Source organism: Trichomycterus rosablanca, chromosome 4 (assembly GCF_030014385.1).
Source record: "Trichomycterus rosablanca isolate fTriRos1 chromosome 4, fTriRos1.hap1, whole genome shotgun sequence".
NCBI classification, from domain to species: Eukaryota; Metazoa; Chordata; class Actinopteri; order Siluriformes; family Trichomycteridae; genus Trichomycterus; species Trichomycterus rosablanca.
Window position 1 is genome coordinate 45,800,595 of NC_085991.1, and position 27,531 is coordinate 45,828,125.

The 27,531-nt window shown below is 39.4% G+C and overlaps 1 protein-coding gene across 1 annotated transcript; it reads left to right on the forward strand.

Annotated features, from left to right (window-relative positions):
* Positions 1–1,482: 1,482 nt before the first annotated feature.
* On the forward strand, positions 1,483–26,537 carry dusp22b (dual specificity phosphatase 22b). Its single transcript, XM_062993391.1, has 7 exons — positions 1,483–1,598; positions 5,042–5,075; positions 5,157–5,239; positions 13,631–13,680; positions 21,372–21,446; positions 23,538–23,709; positions 26,150–26,537. The coding sequence occupies exons 1-7, from the start codon at positions 1,578–1,580 to the stop codon at positions 26,273–26,275; spliced, it is 561 nt and encodes a 186-aa protein (XP_062849461.1). The 5' UTR covers positions 1,483–1,577; the 3' UTR covers positions 26,276–26,537.
* Positions 26,538–27,531: the final 994 nt, after the last annotated feature.

Sequence of the window (27,531 nt, forward strand, 5' to 3'; positions counted from 1 at the left end):
CGCAACTTAAGACCTACTTTTGAGTTCAAATCAGAAACCCACTTTGGGTAGTTAATGTTAACAATGGGCCTATTATTATGCCAATAAAATAAAATAGACAGCTAAATAACATTTTCCTATTTATTCATAATTTTCTGTATGCTGTTCTATATCATAGAGCTTTATATTTAGCCTTCTACATATATTAGTTTGTAATGTTAATTACCTAGCAAAATTATTCCTCATTTGTAAACCTTGTAAAGCAGCGGTTTGGCCTGGCGCTCAGCACTGCATGAGTGCTAACCGGAGGAGGAGGATGGAGGGGCAAGACGGGAGCTTGTGCGCACCGTGGATCAGATCGAGACAGAATTCTCACAAGAACTCAAGTAAATGCCCATCAGATATCAAAACACTTTTGGGGGGAATTAAAGACAGAAAGGGTAATTTTTATTTGTAAATATTGATGAATGTAGAAAAAAAATTGGGCTCCAGCAGAAAGGGCACTTTTCTTATCTAGGGCAAAAGGGCAGGTGCTTGAGCACCACTAGGGGTCTATCTGTGCACGTGCCTGCGCACACACACACACACACACACACACACACACACACCTAGAGGAAATTTAAAGCAGCACCAACTTTGCATGTGTTTTTGTCCAATATGAACATTCCTAAATTTCATGCAGGGCACGTCTTGTAACCAGAGGTGGAAAGAGTACTAAAATATTGTACTCAAGTAAAAGTACTATTACTTTAATGAATTTTTACTTAAGTACGAGTAAAGTTAGTAGTCTAAAAATCTACTCAAGTAAAAAGTAACTCATTTAAAATGTACTCAGAGTAAACGTTACTTAGTTACTTTTTTAACAGGAGAGGGTGACAAGTGGATAGAAATCTCACAATAGTTGTTTTTTATTCAAATATAATAGAAAAAACATGTTGATACAACATTTAAAAGATTTAGTGATGTGTAATGTGTCATTAAAGTACAGACCATCCCATAAAACTTTTTCAAACTGTATAACCACTGGTGATGGCTCGTTCGTGAACGATCCGATTCTATTGAACGGCTCTTTAAAATGAACGAAAGGAACCGAGTCGCGCCTTTGGGAGTCGTTGCCTGAACAAAAGAATGAAGAGCCATTTTTTTGAACGGCTCTTTAAAAGGAACCGACCCAAAAGATCCGACTCCCCATCGCGGAATTCACTGCAGCAGTTTCCCAGACGCGATTTTTTTTAGCGTTTATTTTACTCAGTAACGGATCTTATTTAAAATGTAGCGAATTACAATTTCTAACACAAAACATACTTAAGTAAAAGTAAAATTACTGGTTGTAAAATCTACTTTAAAAAGTACAAGTACACAAAAAACTACTCAATTACAGTAACGCGAGTAAATGCAATTCGTTACTTTCCACCTCTGCTTGTAACAGACATTATGAGAACTACATTTCCCATCAGCCCGTGCGCGCGTAAGTATTTCCTACACAGTAGAGGAGCAGCGCGGCTCACTGCAGGCAGTTGTAGTTTAATCAGCTGCAGTACGGACTGTTCAAATGAGTTTTTATCCTCTGTCAGCACGCACAGTGAGAGTATTAGGACATGGGGAACGGAATTAATAAGGTAAACTTCATGCTTTTCATGCTATTTTACTGTTTAGTATATACAGATATCCAGTTAAAGAAAGTGAGATCAGAACTGGTCATGTTCGCACATTTCTCACACACCAGTCAATGTTCTTTCTAAGTAAATGTCAGCCTGGTTCATTAGTTTATAAGAATTTGTTTTGGTTGAATAGTGACATTTAATTTACTGTAAAGAATTAGTCATAAATATTTTGCCTGATAAAATACCCTGATTGTGGTTGATGGTGTTGTGTAGGAGAGTCTACTCCCACATACACTAGTGTGAGAAAGCAAAAGTTATTATAACGTTACATAACTTACTACAAGCACTCCACATTCATCCAGACATTGCTTACATGTGTAAAACTACACAAAAAACATTAAAATATACTTTTAAACGTTAGAAATGTTAAATATTTGATTCCTACTTTGGCTGTTTTATGGACTACACCTACCTTACATATGAAGTTTGTGGATATACAATTACTGACTGTATTATGTGTGTTGATTTGTTCATAATTATCATTATCATCCCATCCTAACCCCATTTACAGTTACATCTATTGCATTAAGCAGACGCTTTTATCCGGGTGGCACCGTCGCCTCACAGCAAGAAGGTCCTGGGTTTGATGTTCTCCCCGTGTCTGCGTGGGTTTACTCCGGGTGCTCCGTTTTCCTCCCACAGTCCAAAGACATGCAATTGGAGATACATTGTCCATGACTGTGTTTGATATAACCTTGTGTAAACTGATGAATCTTGTGTAAGGAGTAACTACCGTTCCTGTCATGAATGTAACCAAAGTGTAAAACATGACGGTAAAATCAAACTAATAAACAAACAAACAACAAATGATTTCATCCAAAGTGACTCACAATTATGACTGAATCAATTGAGTGTGAACCTCAAGCCTTGTTTAGGGCTCAACAGTGGCAACTTGGTGATGATGGCGCTCAAACCTATAACCTTCTGATTACTAGTCCTGTACCCTACTCGCTGAGCTACCACTGCCCATTTATAATTTGATGGCAGCATCAAATGACCCCCAACTGACAAGATATTGTTGAAGTGGTGGACAGTTATTAAAGCAGCCTTGATAATAACATGGTAATGACATGGCAGTGTGTGTTGAACTGGTATGAGTCTAGCAGATACAGCAGTGTTGTTGGCATTTTTAACACCTCAGTGTCAATGCCAATTCAAAACATGAAGCCAAATACATCCTATATCAGACACTTTTCAATAATAATTAATGCACCTTGTGTACTGAAAAAAGAAGTTCTAGTCTCTAACTGTACACCTACTAAGAGTGCATGATTTGGGTTCCTAATAAAGACACCAGTACGTGTAAACAGTAATAAAAATATCCAGCTCTGCTGTTGCTCCTTATTAACTAACACCAGTACAACATACTACCATGTTTTGACCATGTTAGTTCTTGCAGTATTGAGAGTTGTCCACTAGTCAAATGACATCTGGTCAGTGGGAGTCCTGTAGAATCGGCTTTCTTTTAATGGATTGGTTAAAGTGGGTGAGTTTACAATAGCCAGCAGACAAACTTGTTCCAGAAAATCCCATAGGTGCTCGATTGGACTGAGATCTGGAAATTTGAAGGCCAAGCCAAGTCATGTCCTTCAAACCATTTCTAAACAGTTTTTCAGGGTGGCAGGCCTTAGCCATGAAGGGGTGTACTGTTCACAACAATGTATATGTAGGTGGTATGTGGTCAGTAAAATCTGTGTGAATGTGAGGACCCAAGGTTTGCCATCAGAACACTCTCTAGAGCATCACATGTTCTCCACCGGCTTGCCTTCTTGCCACAGTGCATCCAGATGCCGTCTCTTTCCCAAAATAAAACCACGTCACTTCATTTCATTGCTTCATCAGCCAATTCTGATGCTCACATGCCCATTGTGGGTAATTTTGGCGATGGACAAGGGTCAGCAAAGGCACTCTGACCGGTCTGCAGCTGTTCAGCCCCATATGTAACAAGTTGCAATGCACTGTGTGTTCAGAGACCTTTCCGTCACAGCCAGCGTGAACTTTTCCAGCAATTTGTTTAGCCTTGGCTGCTCACGACCCTGTTGCTGGTTCACTAGTTGTCTTTTCTTGGACCACATTGGTTGGTACTAACACCCAAAATGACCTGACGTTTTGGAGATGCTCTGACCCGGTCATCCAGTATTTTAAGCGCTGAGCTACATTCGGGAAATAAATGAATAAAGTGAAATAAATTACAAAGCAAAACTAAGTGAAAAAATATAAAAACATCCAGCAACACCAAAGTAATTTTACTTTAAAAATAAAATTAAATTGACTTTACACGTAAAAGGTCCCCGGTTCAAAACCGGGCAGAAACAACGGTTGTTTTTTAGCCTAGTGGTTAAGGTGCTGGACTAGTAATCAAAACCTCTCTGGTTCAATCCCCACCACTGCCAAATTGCTGTTGTTGGGCCCTTGAGCAAGACTCTTAACCCTCAATTGTGTACAGTCAAAGTATACTGTGAGTCACTTTTGGTAAAGTCGTCTGCTAAATGCCGAAAATGTAAATGTAAATACAATGACAACAAAGGCATTCATTCATTCAAAGCCAAAATGTACCAAAATAAGTATGTCTTTTGTTCATAACATACATATTTATACATTTAACATACATGGAAAAATGCTGATGTCATATTATATTACACTATATTAAAATATAACACTGTGATTTGTACCTTGACTTACAAACCCCACTTCCGAAAAATGTGGGATATTTTGTAAAATGCAGTAAAAACAAGAATTTATGATTTGTTAATTCTCTTAAATTCTCATTTTACAAAAAAAAAGGCATTTTTTAACGTAATCATTAGTATTACAACCAACTTTGAATTTTGTCAATTTAAACAAATTTACAGCCTTGCCTTATTGCCTGATTTCTGGAATTTTCTTACAATATTGTGTGTAGTACATGTCAAAAGACCTAAATTATTTGCAATCTTGTGGTGAATTATGTTCTTTTCTGACACTTCTCTCATGAAGTTTGGAACAAAGTGGTAAGCCATGACCCATCTTTTCCTTATACTCAGTCAAAATACCCTCAATTATTACTAACTCACCTGCTTATTGTGGAACGTTTGAAGCTGTGTACTTTTTTAAGTTTGGCAGGCATCAGATTCATCATTTGTTTACATTTACAATACAGTTGAGCTGATCAGTGAAGCCATTAGAAATCTTTTAGTGCTTTCATCAACTACATAAAGATTTAAGTAAATTAACAAATCACATATTCTTGTATTCACTGTGTTTTACAAAATGTCCCGACTCTTTTGAAAAGGGTGCTCTGTAGAAGTTGACAAAAATGAAACAGGAACTGGTTTTTATATCGGTTATAAGAATATGTAAATGAAGCAGATAACAAACTTTGTTGGTGCAGTTAAAATACCCCTATATTTTTGCCCTAGGTGCTGCCTGATCTGTATTTGGGCAACTTTAAAGGTAAGAACGAACACAATTTTGGCTGAAACGTGTTGTTAGGGGTCGGTAACTGAAACTGGCATTTTTTCTTGTTTTATTTAGATGCCAGAGACAGAGAGCAGCTGGCAAGAAACAACATCACACACATTCTGTCTATTCATGATACGGCTGCCCCTATTTTACAGGTAACAGCACTTCATTCATTCACTGTTCTTTATTTCCCACCTCGAGTCACATTCACACTTTTAAAATTGATTTTTTTTAATGTGTCTGCTTAGCTGTTATTTATCAAATAATTTTCATTAACCACTTCATACACTCCACTTCATACACAGTTAGTCCAGCCGAAAGGGCACCAGTCCATCACAGAGCAACACACACTCTCACACATCAACTAACGAACTTAAGTCTAAGGGCAGTTTAAAGCAGCCAACATACCTCTTGCATGATTTTGGAAGGTGGAAGGAAACTGTAGAACCTGATGAAAACCTACACAGACACTGGAGCATGCCATACTCCTGACAGGTGCTAACAGTGTGTTAGTGCTTGATAGCTCTACCAGCTGAGCTGGCATGAATTTGTTTTCATTTTATTTTAATCCTGTTCAGGGTTGTCGTGTTCAGAGATCTCCATGCCAAAACCTTGTTATTTCTCTCAATGACTGTCAGATCAAACCATCCTATTATGTAAGCTGTCCTTCTTGGATCATGTTGGTTCTTCCTCTACAGCAGGGATGTCCAAACTACAGCCTGTGGGCCATTTGCAGCCTGTTACCATTTTTGAAATGCCTCACAAGGTATTTGAGAAATAAAAGCTAAAAACAGACTGGCCTGATCTACCTTAGAAAATGTATCAACCCCATTCTGTATCACATACAATTCGAGCCACGAGCCACCAATACACACTGCAGCTATGTGACAATCACTGATATAGCAAACAGTTTCGGAGGGGTCAGGTGGCAGCCACTGGTCATGCTGCAGCCAGAGCAGTTAGTGCAGAAAATTGGAAATGACTAGATTAGGGAGATAAAGAGTGGACAACAAGCATAACTCCAGAACCAGGCCACATGTTAGCTCTTATGTATGTGCTTACAGGACTTTTCATTTTTAGGTTTACCTATAACTTATTTATCCAGTGTTGGTCAAATATATATATATTATCCTGGGGCAGTTATCTCCGATAGCAGAACCACAAATGGATACTCAAAAAAGAAAAAAACTACTAAAAATAAGTTATATCTACAATGCATACTGATGGCATTAAAATATGCAGAAATCTAAAGTCATAATATGCATCACCTCAAAGCACTAGAGTCAAACACACCAGACCAACCCATTATCAGTAATGTAGATCAACTAGCCAGCCAGAGAAAAAACAAGACAAAATACAACAAACATCAAAATTCCCCCAACAGATAAAAAACCCCTAATAAATACCTACATCAAGGAAAAATGGCAAACTGAATGGAACAATCAGACCACCCACAAACTTTATGAAATACACTCAAACATGAACATTAAACCAAGGACACACCAAGGACGACGCGTAGACCAAGTCATACATACAAGATGCAGAATCACAGTAGGTCACAGTAGAATAACCCACCAACACCTGATAATAGGAGAAAAACCCCCAACCTGTGAAATCTGCCAAATTCCTGTTACAATAAATCACATCCTGATAGAACGTCCCAAATACACAAGAAAAGACGACAAGTACACATGCCTAGAACTATAAAATAAATTCCTACACAGGACAATACAAGAGCGGGTTTAACCTACCTCACAGCCATAAAAATAAAAAATGGACCCAAAATATAAAGACAACATGCAATAAGCAGACTTATACATAATACCGATTATGCCATAAAACAGGGGTGTTAAACTCAAGGCCCGCGGACCAAATCCGGCCCGCCACGTCATTTTATGTGGCCCGTGAGAGCTTAAAAGACGTACGATAGTTGTGATGGTTTGAGTAGTTGTTTGTGTAGCTTGGGTCAGGTAGGGTTGCTTGAACAAAAGTTGGAAAAACCTTGATTTCATACACATCACCACAGCACTTTTAAAGGTGAAGGGGGTTCAAATAACACCGATCAGGCATAACATTAAAACCACCTCCTTGTTTCTACACTCACTGTCCATTTTATCAGCTCCACTTACCATATAGAAGCACTTTGTAGTTCTACAATTACTGACTGTACTCCATCTGTTTCTCTACATGCTTTGTTAGCCCCCTTTTATGCTGTTCTTTAATGGTCAGGACCCCCACAGGACCACTACAGAGCAGGTATTATTTAGGTGGTGGATCATTCTCAGCCCTTCAGTGACACTGACATGGTGGTGGTGTGTTAGTGTGTGTTGTGCTGGTATGAGTGGATATGACACAGCAGCGCTGCTGGAGTTTTTAAACACCTCACTGTCACTGCTGGACTGAGAATAGTTCACCAACCAAAAATATCCAGCCAACAGTGCCCCGTGGGCAGCGACCTGTGACCACTGATGAAGATCGCAAAGATGACCAACTCAAACAGCAGCAAAAGATGAGCGATCTTCTCTGACTTTACATCTACAAGGTGGACCAACTAGGTAGGAGTGTCTAATAGAGTGGACAGTGAGTGGACACGGTATTTAAAAATTCCAGCAGCGCTGCTGTGTCTGATCCACTCATACCAGCACAACACACACTAACACACCACCACCATGTCAGTGTCACTGCAGTGCTGAGAATGATCCACCACCTAAATAATACCTGCTCTGTGGTGGTCCTGTGGGGGTCCTGACCATTGAAGAACAGCATGAAAGGGGGCTAAGGACTACAGTCAGTAATTGTAGAACTACAAAGTGCTTCTATATGGTAAGTGGAGCTGATAAAATGGACAGTGAGTGTAGAAACAAGGAGGTGGTTTAATGTTATGGCTGATTGGTATACATGTGTACTTAAACAAATATTAAAATTCTAATGAAACAGCTGCAGCAGCTGTGTATGTTTTAATCATGAGACACTTGAAGATGTATGAAATGATTTTTCTCTTCAGCTACTTGTATGACCGGTTCTTCTACAACGCCAGTAGTGGGTGTGTGGGTGGTGTGGGCAGTGTGTGTTTGTCTGAGATGCCATGTTTCATGATGCGAGTAGTTATCTCACATGACACAGTGGAATCTCAGGTTAGGCTGTAACTGCTGTCATAGAACAGTCGTATGCAAATGCTTCATTACAGATATAAAAGTGACCTTAAACTAATTCTACCAAATAAATCTTGCTCTCCAGAAAAATTACACTAAAACACCAACAATCATGTTGCCAATGACATTTTATTCATTAGGATTTTAAACTCATGTAGTTACAGGTTACACATGATTCATTAGTTCAAAGTTCAGTGTTAAACAGCATCACTTGCATGTCTTTGTACTGTGGGAGGAAACTCGAGCTCTCGGAGGAAACCCACGCAGACACGGGGAGAACATGCAAACACTACACAGAAAGGACCCGGACCGCTCCTACTGGGAATCAAACCCAGGCCCTTTTTGCTTTGAAGCTACAGTGCTACCCCTTAAGATACTGTGCCGCCCCAAATGGCATTGAAGTATGAAAATGTATATATATTAAAGATACACCAAAAATATGTGAACAACACTTTTACTTTAACTGAGCTGAGGTGTTTCAACTACATCTGTTGCTAACACGTTTCAAAATAATTAATTATGGCCTACATGATAGGTCTGTTTGGTGTATTTTGCATAATGAGATTTATTTCAGAGTTTCTTGGAGGGTGTGACGGGTCATATACACTATATTGCCAAAAGTATTCACTCACCCATCCAAATCATTGAAATCAGCTGTTCCAATCACTTCCATGGTCACAGGTGTATAAAACCAAGCACCTAGGCATGCAGACTGCTTCTAAAAACATTAGTGAAAGAATGGGTCGCTCTCAGAAGCTCAGTGAAGCTCAGAGCAGGGTCAGCGGATACTGAGGCGCATAGTGCGCAGAGGTCGCCAACTTTCTGCAGAGTCAATCGCTACAGACCTCCAAACTTCATGTGGCCTTCAGATCAGCTCAAGAACAGTGTGAACGCGTCGGATGCAGTGGTGTAAAGCACGCCGCCACTAGACTCTAGAGCAGTGGAGACGTGTTCTGTGGAGTGACAAATCACGCTTCTCCGTCTGGCGATCCGATGGACGAGTCTGTGTTTGGAGGTTGCAGGAGAACGGTACTTGTCTGACTGCAGTGTGCCAAGTGTAAAGTTTGGTGGAGGGGGGATTATGGTGTGGGGTTGTTTTTCAGGAGTTGGGCTCGGCCCCTTAGTTCCAGTGAAAGGAACTCTTAATGCTTCAGCATACCAAGAGATTTTGGGCAATTTCATGCTCCCAACTTTGTGAGAACAGTTTGGGGATGGCCCCTTCTTGTTCCAACATGACTGGGCACCAGTGCACAAAGCAAGGTCCATAAAGACATGGATGAGCACGTTTGGTGTGGAAGAACTTGACTGGCCTGCACAGAGTCCTGACCTCAACGCGATAGAACACCTTTGGGATGAATTAGAGCGGAGACTGCGAGCCAGACCTTCTCGTCCAACATCAGTGTCTGACCTCGCAAATGCGCTTCTTGAGGAATGGTCAAACATTCCCATAAACACACTCCTAAATCTTGTGGAAAGCCTTCCCAGAGGAGTTGAAGCTGTTATAGCTGCAAAGGGTGGGCCGACATCATATTAAACCCTATGGATTAAGAATGTGATGTCACTCAAGTTCATATGCGTGTGAAGGCAGATAAGCGAATACTTTTGGCAGTTTAGTGTATAGTGTACACTTGTATAAACATGTTTAGGGGTTAAATAAAAGAATCTCCCCTTTCCTCTTTAGTACCAGTAGGGGGCGCTAAATTTCTTACACTTAACCCAAAAGGTGTCCTGTAACTTCCCGGATTTGTATCTGAATTTGTGTCAGGTGTAACATGTACTCAGTAAATACAGTGAGAGGCAAACAAGTATTCAACCACTTATTTAATTGACTATATAGCCAAAAGTATTTGGACTTCTGACCATAATTATGTTGGACATTCCATTTCAGAAACAAATGCTATTGAAATAGAGTGCCCTGTATATGATCTTTTTAGCCAAGAAAGCTTCTCACAAGGCTTTGAACCATGTCTGTGGGAATTTGTGGCCATTCAGTTAAAAGACCTTTTGTATAACTGGGCACTGATGCTCCAGTTCATCTTAAAGCTGGTCAGTAGGGCTAAAGTCAGGGCTATGTGCAGGACACTGAAGTTTTCTTTCACCGGGTAACACTGGGCAGTAGGAGGAACAGCCTCAGCCATCCGCTCATCAGACATAGCCGATCATGTCTGTATGTAGACGCCCAAACGGTTGATAGTACCACTGAGATTGACACATGAGCTTAATAGAATGCTGCACTGCCTAAGTGTTTTCAAAGCACAATAATGTGTGTAACAGGTGTATAAAACAAATTATATAAGATAAATTACATGCTTTTGATTTTGTAGCAGCAGTTTAGGGAAGGCCCTTTCCAGTTCCAGCATGAGTGAGTCCCTGTGCACAAAGCAAGGTCTATACATTCATGGTTTGGTGTGGAGGGACTACAGTGGCCAGCAAAGAGCATTGATGTCCACCCCATTGATCACCTAAATGAATTGAAAGTTGACCATATAAATGCATTTTTGATGTAATGGGAACAGATCGGCTGAAAATACAAATTCAGTAATTAGAAGGGGTGTCTCATTACTTTTGTTCATATAGTGTATGTCCAAGGAATCCATAAAATGTTATACATGTAAAGGTCTTGAAACAAGAGCTTAGTCTGAAACCCCAAATCTGGTGAGTCCTTAATTCCAACACCCACTACTGAGAGGTGCAAAGCACACTGCTGTTGGACTTAAGAACATTGGTAACATGTTATTTTCACAAACAAAGGGAGCATGCAAACACACACACACACACTGCATTTTGCAGTGTTATTATCAGATAAGATAACACTTATCTTTACATGCATCTTTACATCTTTACACTTATCTTTACATGCATCATGCATCAGGTGCTACAGAGCTTCAGTGTCCTGAATGGGGTTTGAACGAGCATTTGTATATGCCAGTATTATTGTAGACAAAATTAACGTTTTATGCTTCAGTAAAATGTAAAAACAATATATACAATAATCGTTTGGTAACATTCATTCACACACACACACACACACACACAAACACACACATACACACATACACATACATACATTAACACACATATCATTGCAATGCTCTCGGCTTGTTAATTTTAGCCACGTAAGACCAGGGTGTTGCTGTTTATCACAGTGCACTAAAAAATTCAGTGGGTATCACTTGTCTAACAGCATGAAAGCCCCGGGTTCGTTTCCCAGGGTAAGCGGTCTGGGTCCTTTCTGTATGGAGTTTGCATGTTCTCCCTGTGTCTGCATGGGTTTCTTTTGGAAGCTCTGATTTTTTCTCACAGTACAAAAACATTTACATTTTCGGCATTTAGCAGACGCTTTATCCAAAGCGACTTACAATTATGACTGAACACGATTTTGAGCAGTTGAGGGTTAAGGGCCTTGCTCAGGGGCCCAACAGTGGCAATTTGGCAGTGGTGGAGCTTGAACCGGCAACCTTCTGATTACTAGTCCAGTACCTTAACCACTGAGCTATCACTAAGTTAGGTGAATTTGAGATACAGTATTGGCCGTGACAGTGTTGTAACATTGGTTACATTCATGACAATCATGTCAGGACACGATTCAAGTTCAGTTCAGTTGTTCAGCTGAAGTGTAAAACTTCCTAAAAATCAAAAATCCTAATAAATAAAGTAGTGAAAAGTAATCACCCCCTTTCCAAATGCATCTGATGCTGTGTATTGATGTTATGCAAAGGAATGATTGGCCACCATTAAAGGTTGCACCAACTTCATCAGCAGCTTAACACCTTCTGTAATACGATGTCACTCATTCATTATCCCCACAATAACTGCAGGTTAGGATGCAGCAAAACACCACCATACACCATCACACCATCAAACCACCACTGCCATGTTTGACCGGTGATCACCTTTTTTAAAGTGTAATAGTTTTTTTTGTCAGACATAAAGAAACAAATACGTTTTTTTAATGTGTTTTCCCCACATATTTCACCCAATCCAAACATAGCCAATTGGAATTTATCTCTCTCGCTGCTGCTGCAACCTCCATCCCGCCGATCAAAGAGAGCAAAGGCTGTCTGTCACACACCCATTCTGACACATTCGTAGATTGCTTTCTTTTTACCTGCTAGTGACTGGTGCTCACGAGTGCAGTATCACGTGCGGAGAGCCACGCACTGCCATTCAAGATCATCTACTCCATTGCAGGCGCCTTGATCAATCAGCAGAGGACGTAATTCCTCCAGGAACCCAGTTCAGTCATTGTCCCGCCCCCTACAGACACACAATTCTCTAGGCCACACAAGGAGGATGCTGCTGAGTCTGGTTCCTCTCAAGGTTTCTTCCTGTAAATTTAGGGGAGTTTTTCCTTGCCCCTGTCACCCTTGGCTTGCTCAACATGGATTTTTGGTCTGTCGGTCCTGGATTCTGTAAAGTTGCTTTGAGACAATGCCCATAATTTTGACTTGACACAGCCAATTGTGTGTGTCTGTGTAGGCATCTGGCTGGCTGATAGCAGAGTCATAGTTTTTTTTACTATTTTTTCTTGCAAATATCAGGTAGCACTGATGTTTTTTCCTTGGTTAGCACTGGTTTCCTTGTTGCAACCCTCCTGTGAATCCTATTTTGCCTAGTTTCAGTTTTTCAGTTATATTCTAGTCATGAACACCAACCTCAGCTGAGGCTTAAATTCTGTTTTCCTGGGACTGCTCCAAGTTTCCAAAAAATGATACGTTATGTAGTTATTTTCTGTCATGTAAGACCAGGGTCCTGTTGTTCAAGGGCCTACATGGCAACCTGTGTGTGGTGAGGGTTGAACAAATGACCTTCTGGTTACTAGTCTAGAGGATTAAACGTTGAGCAACTACTTCATCCTACACACTCTACACTCCTGCACATGCAAACGTACACACATGCAGCATTAGTGCACATGTGTAGTGAATGGTGGGTAGGCTACATGGATGAAACATTGACCGTAGTCCATTATGTAACCAAGCAGAAGCAGTACTGGTATTGTTGGTATTGCTTTTTTATTTTGGATGCTACTGCCTAACACAATCCGAACATCTTTTCATGCATAAATAAAGTGCAAAACAGAACACTTCACACTGATTTTATTAATTGCTGAATAAACCACTTGTTTTTGAGTCACAGAAGAGACCGATCCGAAAGTGTGATGGGAATTCGGCGAGTAGGCGACTGAGCGGAATGCTAATTAGGATCAGGTGTTCAGTGATTTAGCTCACTGTGTCAATGTTCCCATCTCCAAAATGACACGGTAACATGAATAACCTGAGATACACCCTTCAAAAGAGCACCTTACCAGATCCTATGATGGAATTAATGAAACAATTAAATGAAATAAATGAAACAACCCTCTCTCTCTCTCTCTCTCTCTCTCCCTGCCTTTAGGAGATGACCTATCTCTGCATCCCGGCTGCTGATCTTCCCACGCAGGACCTGTGAGTAGTGAACGCAGCACTTCTCATCCAAAAGTATTCTTACAATGCAAAATAAAAGCTGAACATGCTTCCAGTTACTTTGGCAACCAAGGAAAAAAGAAAAGTGGTCAACAAGTATTTCAAAATACACAATATGGCCAAAAGTATCTGGACATCTGACCATGAGCTTGTTGGATATACCACTTCAAAAACAAATATATTAAAATTAGGGCTGTCGTTAATTGTGGTAATTAACGTGTAAAATTTTTAATCACGATTAAAAAAAAATTAATTGAGATAACATTTTTTAATCAAACTATGTGTTATTGGGCTATGTTTGTGCCACTTTAAACATACGTCACTGTTGTAATTTGTGCTGCTTTAACACAGCAACATTGTGTTTATACTGTATAGCGATAACACAACTCTTTTTCCAGTTTGCGGTCGTGAGTAGGGCTCTAACGACTATTTTTCTATCGATTAATCTATAGACTATTTTTATCGTTTAGCTGATTAATCTAACGATTAATTTTCCTTCAAAAATGTAATTTAGAATCTAATTTAATCTTCATTTATTTTAACAACAATCTGTATGGCATAATAATATGGCACAAAACTAAATGTACACAGGGTTTATGTCCATATTATCAAATTCTCAAGTGCACCACATTAAACAAAGTGCAGCATGTGTTCATGGTGTTCCGTACATAAAGCAAAGTGTTTAAACTTATAGCAGAAACAAAATAGTTAGATGTTGGTGTGTCTCTTTAAGTTCAACGTACAGTTACGACAGAATGAGCCCAGATTCTAACCTACACATTCACTCAAAACTTACTTCACATTCTAAGCGATGTAAACAAAGTGGTTTTTCACATAAGAAACTTTTCGTGCTTTAATCTCTTCAGCAACCGCAAAAATTGCGAGCCCAATGGAGCACAGTGTGCGGCGGCCTAACTGAACTCACTAAGAAATATGGTATTCCAAGAACTCCGCGATTAAGAAGCTTAATGAAACAATATAGAAGTAAAAATGCGCCTAACTGAACTCGCTAAGAAATACGGTAATCTAGGATCTCAGCGATGAAGAAGTTTGATTCCCAAACTTTTGATGATTTGGGTCTTGTAAAACTTTGAGCTTTTCTTTGAAAGCTCTATAATCAGCCTCTGACTGCTGCAGATGGCATTTTTTAAGACTGTGCTTAATGCCGCCAACCAGTGACTGGACCAAATACGACTTGGGTCATGCACGGAGCAAGTAGTGCTGAGGGAATCATATGAACGGTTCTAAAAATGGAGACATTGTAGAAATTAAAAAGGATAATTTATAAACGTAGTTTTAAAAACGATGCATCAAGCCGCTCAGGTGGCGCAGCGGTAAAGTACGCTAGCGCACCAGAGTTGGGGTTTTTAATACATCGCATCGAATCTCAGCTCTGCCTTTCCGACTCGGCTGGGCGGCAACATGAACAACGATTGGCTGTTGTTCAGGGTTAGAGGGTAAGAAAGTCGGATCATAGGTCCTCATAACTGGTGCGACTGCGGCCCCTGCTGGCTGACTGATGGCGCCTGCACAGGGCTGAGGAATAATGCTGATGGGGGTGTGGCCCTCCGTACACAGTGCCCGTCGGTGTATGAACTCGACTCGTGCAGGTGAAAAATGCAGTCTGTACTGATTATCGATTCATCTTAAATGAATAACCGATTCGAATCGTGGCTCATGTGCACTGATTTTTAACTGTCTTGTGGTGCATCGTTACATCCCTAGTACTGTTATAGATGTAAAGGTCTAGAAACAACAGCTTGATTCCAACACCCACTACTGAGAGGTGCAAAGCACACTGCGGTTGGACTTTAGAGCAGAAGAGTTATGAATTACACTTCACTAAGTTACTAAGTGACAAATGAATCTGGATAAAATCATGCCTGAATGCATGGTGCCAACTGTAATGTATAATGAAAGGTAGATGTTTAGGGAAACATTTTGAGGAACACCCTGCCTCGGTTCAGCATGATAATGACCTGTACAAAATGGGTCTGTCTGTAAACCTAGTGATCTCTCTACATAGATGAATTTTACATCATCCTTGAGAAGAAGGCTGGTCGAATTCTTAGATACCTTACAATGCTGCCTACTGAGGTGCCTTATTTCGAAGCGATAAACTGACTGAATAAGGAGGGAGCATCCGATTCTTCCTTAGCGGTGAAGGCAATCTCAGCATTGACGGATGTGGAGCAACAAACAAGTTCTTTTTAAATGTAAATAAATGTAAATTCTTAATTTGTATGAAGGTATAATTATACAAGTGTCATTGATTTGCAAATTCGGGCTTGTCTGTGACAAATTAACCGTTTTCGGTACACAGAGGGAGATGGTAGCTGGCATGCTAGCGGGTTGTGCCGCCTTTAGCCCATTGGTTTAAATGGCCTGAGGCTAACCATATTAGCTTAGTAAGCTAAAACTGCAGTGACGTAATCGTCGTAAGTGGTGTGTCTAAATATTCTGCCTTATTCCAAGTTCACACTACACGATTTTCCAAGTCGTCAGGTCGATGTACAGTTCACACTACACAACTGGGTCTCTTGTAATCGGGAGTCTTTCAAGTCGGTGTGGCTTTCACACTACACGACTGATTGGCGATAAGGGGTTTCACACTACACCATCTATCACCAACTGGAATCGCAGGCGAGCTTCTCTGGTCTCTAAAATCACGAAGTTATGAGGGGTTTAGTGATACTACGTTTAAAAATGCACGTCAACAAGGAGCGATCAAAGTTTGTGCGCTGATGTGCAGCGTAAACGCAAGGAGGAAAAATAAATGAATCTGAGTGGATTTGGCTACATGAGCAGCATGTTTTGTGGAGAACGAGGTCAGAAATACTGTAAAACTTGTGTGTGTGCTGATGTATTCTGATATAAACTATATTACACCCCTGTCCCACATTTTTACACTCCTCCCCTGCGTTTTCCCTCACCCCGTATCTTGCGTTCTCATTGGCTGTTCGACATAGCACTCATTGCCAGTTGGGCGACTCAGATCCAGATATTTGACAAGCTAGATATATTTCTTCAGCCGCTCGGATCGAGTTGTTGAGTAGTTCACACATAGCGATTGAGAGCCGAGTTTCGATCGCCGAGCGAACGGCGAGTTGCTCCCCAGCCGACAAATCTAGCGCCGACCAGTCGGTGAGCGAAAATCAGGTCAAAAATCGTGTAGTGTGAACTAGGCATTATGAGTTTGATGTGTAATTACAATCCTCTCTACTTAGGCAGCTGATCAGGTAGGCAGTAGGCAGCAAGGCAGCTTACTAGGTTTTCAAACATACCCAAAGTAATATCTTTATTTACATTTAATTTCATGTTTTTATCTCCGCTTTATCCTGGTCAGGATCCACTTGGGTCCGGCGTCCCCAAAATGCACAATTTGCTGATCCCGTCCTCAATCTCAATCAACACCTTAAATACGTATATTGGAATGACGACTGCAAGCCAGGACCTGCTACACATGGTCAATTCATAACCTCAATAATGTCTTTGCTCCTAAATAAGTAAATCCCTGCAGTCATGTTTTAAAATCTAGTGCTAGCTTTCTAAAGCAATGCATGATGCATATGCCTAGGAGCAAAGTGGCAAAAACCCCATAGTAAAGCCCCTGGTTTTGAATAAGCAGATATGAGCATGAAGTTTGGGTGTCCACATAATTTGGCTACGTAGTGTACACAATACAAGGAACGCAGTAAACCTCACGACTAAACAAAAAAAACAAATACATGCACACATGCACACCCCACTTCCTCTTGTGGCCCTCGGTGTTCAGGAAGGAAGTTGTGAGCATGTGCTGCTGTTCTGCCTGGTCCTCGCTGTGGCTCTATTTTTAAAGTATGAACCCTGCGGCAACCGGTGAGGCGATGTGAAGTCCTCAACACGCCCAGTCTGAAACTCACTCTGTCTAACAAGAGTGGACACGCTGTACTTTCTTATCCTGGACCTGTCAGGAGGATATACACACACTAGACACACCTGGATCATAAATAATAACAATTATTAATAAATAATAATAAAAAATTTGGGTCGTGATGAGTTCTGCTTCTCTGAAATCACAGGGCACAATGCACCAACACACCGAGACAGGACACCAATCCATAATAATAATAATAATAATAATAATAATAATAATAATACAGGGCTGGACCAAAATACTTTTAACAGCTAGCATACTGACAAGTACAAACCCCTATTTCCAAAAAACTTGGGACATTGTGTAAATTCATCCATCCAGCCATCCATCCATCCACCTATTTTTACATCCGTTCATCTTTACATCCATCCGTCCATCCATCCATCTATGCATCCATTTTTACATCTATTTTTACATCATCCATCTATACATCCATCCATACATCTATACAGGCATTCATCCATCTATACATCCATCTATCTATACATTCATCCATCCATACATACATACATCAATCCCTCTTTACATTCATCTATTTATCTATACATCCATTTTTACATCTATTTTTTACATCCATCCATCTATACATCCATATATCTATAGTCATCCAGCTATACATCCATCTATCTATACATTCATCCATCCATACATCCATCTATACATCCATCTAACTATACATTCATCTATCCATCTATACATTCATCTATACATCTATACATCCATCTAACTATACATTCATCTATCCATCTATACATTCATCTATACATCTATACATCCATCTAACTATACATTCATCTATCCATCTATACATTCATCTATACATCTATACATCCATCTATCTATACATTCATCTATCCATCTATACATTCATCTATACATCTATACATCCATCTATCTATACATTCATCTATCCATCTATACATCCATCTATCTATACATTCATCTATCCATCTATACATTCATCTATCTTTACATTCATCTATCTATACATTTATCCAGCCATCTATACATTCATTTATCTATCCATCTATCTATCTTTACATTCATCTATCAATCTATACATCCATCTATCTATGCATTCACCCATCCATCTATACATTCATTTATCCATACATTTATTCCTCCATCTATACATCCATCTATATATACATTCATCCATTTATACATCCATCTATCTATACATTCATCTATACATCCATTTATCTATACATTCATCTATACATCCATCCATCTTTACATGCATCCATCCATCCATAAATCCATTCATCTATCCATCTCTAAGTTCATCCATCCATCTCTACATCCATGTGGAAGGTTTATTTGAATGCAGTAACTTTTAAGAAGATATACTTTATTTGTCATCTATACATATGCAGATGTACAGTACAATGAAATTCCTTTTTTTGCATATCCCAGCTTGTTTGGAAGCTGGGGTCAGAGCACAGGGTCAGCCATCGTACGGCGCCCCGGAGCAGACAGGGTTAAGGGCCTCGCTCAAGGACCCAACAGTGGCTGCATAGCAGAGCCGGGATTTGAACCGCCAATCCTCCGGTTAATAGCCCAAAGCTCTACTCACTAGGCTACCACTGTCACCCAAGTGTTTTTTAAGTAGTGTTATTTTGAATAATGTTTAGCTTCCAACACCATTGGCTCTATAGTTATATAGGGTCAATTTAAATGGCCACAACAGTGTGCAGCTATTTACCTCAAGTCTAACTCACTTCATATTAAGAACCAAAACCACATGTTTTAACTTTTTTTTTTTTTTGTGCTAATTGTGGTTATATTGGTTGTTTTTTGGGGTTAAATTAGTCATCACAGCCCAGAAGTCAAATATTTTCCATGTAAATGAGGAGTAAGAACCTCAGACAGAAAACAGTTTATTGGTGTTTCTGATAGTGTCTACATTTAGGCTTCACAAGTTTAAGCCAATGACTTGTGTTATGTAAACTTTAGCAAATACAAGATCCCTGAAAACCTGAGTTTCTTGTTGGTGGTGTGTTTTTATTTTTCATTTTTTGGTTATTGTTGAATATTATCAATAAAATTGATAATATATTACTCAAATGTAAATAAAGAATCCTGATTTCACATGTACAGTAGTTTCCTGAGAACAAGGCAATGTTGTAGTACACTCATTTACATTTACATTTTCGGCATTTAGTGGATGCATTTATCCAAAGCGACTAACAGTACTGTGACATTATACAATCCAAGCAATTGAGGGTTAAGGGCCTTGCTCAAGGGCCCAACAGTTGCAACCTGGCAGAGGTGGGGCTTTAACCGGCAACCTTCTGATAGTCCAGTACCTTTGACATACTAATTATTATGTAGTTTGGGATGCAGCGAAAATACTGTGTTGATCAAATTGAGTCAATTGATGCCAGTCCATGGAGGCCCTGTGATGGATTGGTGTCCTGACCAAGGTGTGTTACTGCATTGAGCCCAGTGATTCCAAGGAGACAAGACCCTGACTAGGATACAGTGGTGGTAAAACATGAAAGTGAAACAAAATGAGGAATGGATTAGGAGTAGGAGTGTTAAAATCATGTTATATAGTCATATTATATCATTTAACAAATTCTAGAACATTTTATGTGTGTTTTTACAGTTTAATGCTATATAATGCGAAACATCAACAGGACAATTTATGAATATTACTGGTCTACAATCTGTCTATATTTTAAAGTTGGGACAGTATGGAAAATGCAAATAAAATAAAAACACAGAGTTTCTTACATTTACTTTGGCTTTTATTTGATTGCAGACAGTTTGAACCTGAAATATTTCATGTTTTATCTGCTCAGGTTCATTTCATTTATTAATAAACATCCATTCCTGCATTTCAGGCCTGCAACACATTCCAAAAAAAGTTGGGACGGGGCAATTTAGGGCTAGTAATGAGGTGAAAAAACTAAATAATGATGCGATTCCAAACAGGTGATGTCAACAGGTGATTGTAATCATGGTTTGGTACAAAAGCAGCATCCAGGAAAGGTTGAGTCTTTGATGAGCAAAGATGATCAGAGGATCCAGTTTATCAACAAATGTGTGAAAAAATGATTAAAATGTTTAAAAACAATGAACCTCAAAGAAAGATTGGAAGGGATTTGCATATTGAATCGCATAACATCATTATACGATTCAAGGAATCAGGAGGAATTTCAGTGCGTAAAGGCCAAGAGCGCAAACTTAATCACAACGCCCATGATCTTCGGTCCCTCAGACTGAATAATGCATAATGCTTTACTGTCCCAACTTTTTTGGAATGTGTTGCAGGCCTGAAATGCTGCAGGAATGGATGTTTATTAATAAATGAAATATAGTGGAGCAGATAAAACATGAAATATTTCAGGTTCATCCTGTCTGCAATCAAATAAAAGTCAAAGTAAATGTAAGAAACTGTGTTTTTTTTATTATTTGCATTTTCCATGCTGTCCCAACTTTTTCTGATTTAGGGTTGTATAATAAATAATAAAACTTTTAAATTTTGAGATTGCTAATGGGCAACACAGCTTCAGTGACCCAGGTTTACAGTCTATGTTCTCACCACTTATTTGTGAGTTTCCTTAAGGCACTTCAGTTTTCTATGCCAGTAGGTAGATTAAGTAGTAAACGTTACCACAGGTGTGAACAGTCATTTGATTTTCAGTAGTGCACTGACGTCTTGTCGAGGGTTAATTTTTCCCTTGTGCCCAGTGTGATAACTCTCTCTCTCTCTCTCTCTCTCTCTCTCTCCCTCTCCCTCTCCCTGCAGGAAGCAACATTTTAAACAGAGCATCATGTTCATGCATGAGTGCAGACTTAAAGGAGAGGGCTGTCTGGTCCACTGGTGAGATTTCTAAACACCATCACTCACACACTAATGCACGTACTGGTAGTATAAAAAGTCAAATACATCAAATGCCAGAATCTGTTTGATTTGAGCAGCGGGGGTGGGGAAACTGTTCACCACCGACGCCTCCCAAATCGAGTTTGGGTGTTTCTCAGAAACTCATTTTCTTTCACTGACACCCCAATAATATAAAATCAAATGTGACATTTACACTATCACACCAAAGCATGTGATGTGTAATCGTGTGTAATTACGGGAAGGGTTGCCAGATTTAGAAGAGTTTACCAGTAAAGGAGCAGGTTTTGAAACATAGACTTTGTAGGTGGATAGCCAAAAAACATTACTTAGCGTTGGCACATCGAGTTTCCAAAGCAATTTCTTATGTTATAAGGTAATTTTGTACAATTACTGCTCAAATAATAATAATAATAGTAATAATAACAATAATAATAATAACAACATCTACAACAATAATAATACTAACAACTACAACAATTATAATAACATCTACAACAATAGTAATAATAACAATAATAACAATAATAATGACAACATCTACAACAATAATAATAATAATAATAATAATAACAACAATAATAATAACAACAATAATAATACATTTTCAGCATTTAGCAGATGCTCTTATCCAGAGCGACTTACAAAAGTGCTTCCATAGTTATAGTAGTAATAACAACAACGCAATAATATAAGTAAGAACAACAAAAACAAAAATAATAATAACAATAACAACAAAAACAATAATAATAACAAAACAAAAATAATAATAACAAACACAATAATAATAATAACAAAAATAATAATTATAATAATAATGTTATTAATAATATAATAATAATAACAAAACAACAATAATAACAACAACAACAACAACAATAATAATAATAACAAAACAACAATAATAATAACAAAAACAATAATAATTGTAATAATATTATTAATATAATAATAAGAATAATAACAAAACAACAACAATAATAACAACAAAAACAATAATAATAATAACAAAACAATAATAATAATATAATAATAATAGTTATAATAACAACAAAAACAATAATTATGATAATACTAGTAATAATAACAACAATAATAGACAACAACAACAAAGCAATAATAATAATAACAAAAACAATTATGATAATAATACTAGTAATAATAACAACAATAATAGTAACAGCAATTACAAAACAACAATAATGATAATAATAATAATAATAAATATTTTAAATAATATCCACATACTATATTTAAACTTAAATATTTAATTTATTTGTAAATCACATAAAAGTAAATCAACTTCTAAATATTAAAACTGCAAATATAAATGTTCTTGAACTGGTTTGACACAATAAGAAGCAATAATGGTGAACGAGAACGAGCCTCACAGGACTTACAAATGAAACTGTTTAACAACACTTTTATTGTTCAACAAAAAAACACACCACTGTATTTTCACTTGTATGGCTGAAACACATGAATTTAAAAATTAGAAGGGTATTAGAAGGGGTGTCCCGATACTTTTGTCCATGTACTGTATGTAGACACCCCTTCTAATGACTGAGTTTTGGTGTTTTAGCCACAAGTTGCTGTAACATTTAATTATAAAATAATAAATTATATGTTTCCACCTTTGTAGAAACAGTTTGGGGAAGGCTCTTTGTTGTTTTAACATTACTCTTCTCATGTGTACAAAGCGAAGGCCATAAAAACATGGCTTTATAATGAAGTGTCAAACAACCTGACTTTTACTCTACCTAACTTAACCTAAAAATTGGGACATCACTTGCGAGTCAGGGCCTGACCTCACAAATGCTTGTTTGACTGTCACAAATCTCCACAGACACACTCCTAAATCTTTTATAAAGCATTCCCTGCATAGTGTAGCCCCTTGGTTTTGAAACAAGTGTAAAACAAGCTTATGATCAGGTAAACCCGTGTCCACATACTTTTGGCCACATCTTTTGTTCTCATGACTGTATGAGAAAGGAAACTGCCGTGTTTAGAACCTGTTAAGTGAAAGTGGTTCTGCTAGGAAGCCTGAAGTTTTCTTTTCCTCCTCTGGTACAGTCTGGCGGGTGTATCGCGCAGTGTTACGCTGGTCGTGGCTTACATCATGACAGTGACGGGTCTGGGCTGGCAGGAGGCTCTGGCAGCGGTCAGGGTGGCACGGCCCTGTGCCACACCCAACCCCGGCTTTCAGAAACAGCTGCAGGAGTTTCAGAGCACACAGGCGGAAGAGGTGAGCAAGGAAACACACTTTCTCACAGCGTTAATTTTAGGTGCACATGTGACCCCAGACACAGGACTTTCTGCACCCATTTTCAGGCACAGTTTGTATCAGTACTCAGTTCTTACTCTGAAATGCTGTGCAGTAAGTCCTCTACTTATGAGCTTTTAAAGATGCCTTTTGTTTAAAATTTGTTTAAATAAATGCAAAATTCAGCTGCTCACGTGGCGCAGCGGTAAAACACGCTAGCACACCAGAGCTGACATTTCGAACTCGTCGGTTTGAAACTCGGCTCTGCCATCCGGCTGGGCTGGGCGGCTACATAAACAATGATTGGCTTGTTGTTCATACGGAGGGGAGCCGGATGGGAACCTCATAACTGATGCAATTATTACCGCTGCTGGCTGATTTATGGTGTCTGCACAGAGTTGAGGAATAATGCAATCAGGGTGTGTCTCTCCGTACACAAAGCTGATCCGCATATGAACTCGCCTCGTGCAGGTGAAAATATGCAGTCGGCTACTGCACACATGTCGGAGGGGGCGTGTGTCAGTTCGCTCTCCTCAGTCTAACTGACTGAGGACTAATTGTATTTACTTTTTTAGACATGCTTATTATCCCAAAAATTCCAATTTTAATGTGTCTGTAAGTAGAACATTATTTTTTATTTACATTTTATTGTATCCTGGTCAGAGTCGAATCACTGGATGCGATACAGTAACGGCCCAACCAGGACACCAATCCATTGTGGGGTCTCGGCCATCCCCACTTCTTAGACACTTAGACATACACTGATCAGCCATAACATTAAAACCACCTCCTTGTTTCTACACACACTGTCCATTTTATCAGCTCCACTTACCATATAGAAGCACTTTGTAGTTCTACAATTACTGACTGTAGTCTATCTGTTTCTCTGCATGCTTTGTTAGCCCCCTGTCATGCTGTTCTTCAATGGTCAGGACCCCCACAGGACCACCACAGAGCAGGTATTATTTAGGTGGTGGATGATTCTCAGCACTGCAGTGACTGACATGGTGGTGGTGTGTTAGTGTGTGTTGTGCTGGTATGAGTGGATCAGACACAACAGCGCTGCTGTAGTTTTAAATACCGTGTCCACTCACTGTCCACTCTATTAGACACTCCTACCTAGTTGGTCCACCTTGTAGATGTAAAGTCAGAAACGGTCGCTCATCTATTGCTGCTGTTTGAGTTGGTCATCTTCTAGACCTTCATCTGTGGCCACAGGACGCAGCCCACGGGGCGCTGTTGGCTGAATATTTTTGGTTGGTGGACTATTCTCAGTCCAGCAGTGACAGTGAGGTGTTTAAAAACTCCACCAGCATTGCTGTGTCTGATCCACTCATACCAGCACAACACACACTAACACACCACCACCATGTCAGTGTCACTGCAGTGCTGAGAATGATCCACCACCTAAATAATACCTACTCTGTAGGTGTCCTGTGGGGGTCCTGACCTTCGAAGCATGCAGAGAAACAGATGGACTACAGTCAGTAATTGTAGAACTACAAAGTGCTTCTATATGGTAAGTGGAGCTAAAATGGACAGTGAGTGTAGAAACAAGGAGGTGGCTTTAATGTTACAGCTGATCGGTGTAGATGTCTGTATGTAGAGGCCTGACCGGCCAATAGCACCACTGAGGATCAAACCCTAGATCCCAGCAGTAGTGGGCTATCCTAATTTACCACTGCATCACCTGTTTTTGACCTGTTTTCTGGTGACTGATTTGATTGTTTGCTGTTCATTGCTGTTTAAGGTTTTCTCAATATGGAGAGAATAACTCTCACTGTGGTTTAGTGGAGTCCTAGAGTCTTGTTTCCGTTCTATAATAGGCCAATTTCTTTGTTTCAAAGTTTAAAAAATTTATCCGTCTAAATGCAATATTTTTGCATTGTGATTTATAAAATGTGTTGTTTATATGTTGTTAAGTTCCATTTTTGTAATATACACAATATGGCCAAAAGTATTTGGACACCTGACCATTAGCTTCTTGGACACCCCATTTAAAACACAAAATGCTATTAAAATAAAGTGACCTCTATGGGATCTTTTTAGCTATAACCACAGACAAAAGGCTTCTTACAAGCCTTTGAAGTATGTGTGTGGGAATTTGTGCCAAAAGAGCATTTGTATATCAGTCAAGAAAGCCTCAGTCGAGGTTCCAGTTCATTCCAGAGCCGTCCAGTGGGGCTGTGCAGGTCACTGGAGTTTCTTCAAACTGAGCTTTTTTGCCCCCATGTCTTTATAGAGCTTGCTTTGTGCACAGGGCCACAGTCATGCTGGAACAGGAAGGAACCTTCCCTAAGCTGTTGCTGCATATAATTTCCTGTATCACACCTGTTAGCAATGTTTGTGACTGAAACACATGAATTCAGTAATTAAAAATGATATATCATGGTACTTTCCACCTGTTTTAATGCTCTTACAGTTTCGGGAGTGGTTACTGAGGGAGTACAAGGAATGTCCTTTTAACGATGAGGAGCACATACGCAACCTGCTGGCTCAGGCTCCAACCAACACAGAACAAACCGAGGAGAAAGACACGGACATGTAAAGAGATCAGAGCGATCCATCGATGCATTCCTCCTTTTTACAAATGTGTGATGGCAAATCCCCCACCCCCGTTCCTGCCATTTATAACAGGGTTCTGGATTTGATTGGCGTGTGTACAATTTTGGCTATCGCTGTTTTGTAACTTTGTTGTATTTTGTAAAAATTTGATAATTTTTACTCCAGCAGTGCTCAAGACTACTTTGTATTCTGCTGTATTCTACTCAGGAATGAAAGTTTGTAAAGTCTGTGTAATAAACATGATTCACTGGAGTATATGTGGGTCTAAATTTCATGAATACATACAGTTCCGTACCTCTTTAACACTACATGTCTACAAGTATGTAGATAGCTGACTATGAGCTTGTTAGACAACCCATTTCAACATCATAGGCATTTATTTAGCGCTACTACTCCCTCTTTTTATTTTATTACATTCATAACTCTTCTAAAATGTTTTCTATGATGTTTCTGAGTGTGTCTGTGAGAGTTTTTGCTCATCCAGTCAAAAGAGCTTTTAAAAGATCAGACACTGCTTTTGGACCAGAAGGTCTGATCAGTAATCTAAATTTATCCCAAGCGTGAGCAGTGGGGTTGAGGTCAGGACTCTGTGCAGTCCAGTGGAGTTATTCCATACCAAGCCTTTGCTCCCCACGTGCATCAGTGAGCCTTGGCTGCCCATGACCCTGTCACCGGTTTACCACTATTCCTTTCTTGGACCACTTTTGACTGATACTGACCACTGCAGACCAGGAAGACCCCACAAGAGCTGCAGTTTTGGAGATGCTCTGACCCAGTCGTCTAGCCATCACAATTTGGCCCTCATCAAACTCACTCAAATCCTCACGCTTGTCCATTTTTCCTGCTTCTAACATCAACTTTGAGGATAAAACTGTGGTTCACTTGCTGCCTAATATATCCCACCCACTAACAGGTGCCGTGATGAAGAGATAATCAGTGTAATTCACCTCACCTGTCAGTGGTCATAATGTTATGTCTGGTTGGTGTATATACAGTATATATATATATACACAGTATATACACAAGTCACCATGCTGCCCAGAAATGGCTTTATTATTAATATAAATATAAATGCCTTTCTGCCAGCTGGCAGCCGTGTGAAACAACTGACATTCAATTATTATTCATTACACACTAGAGCAGGTCAGTGGTAGGTCAGTGGTTAGGGTACTGAACCTCACAATCAAGCCTCAGCCTTACCTAGTTACCACAGTTGGGCCTTTGAGTGACACCCTTAAC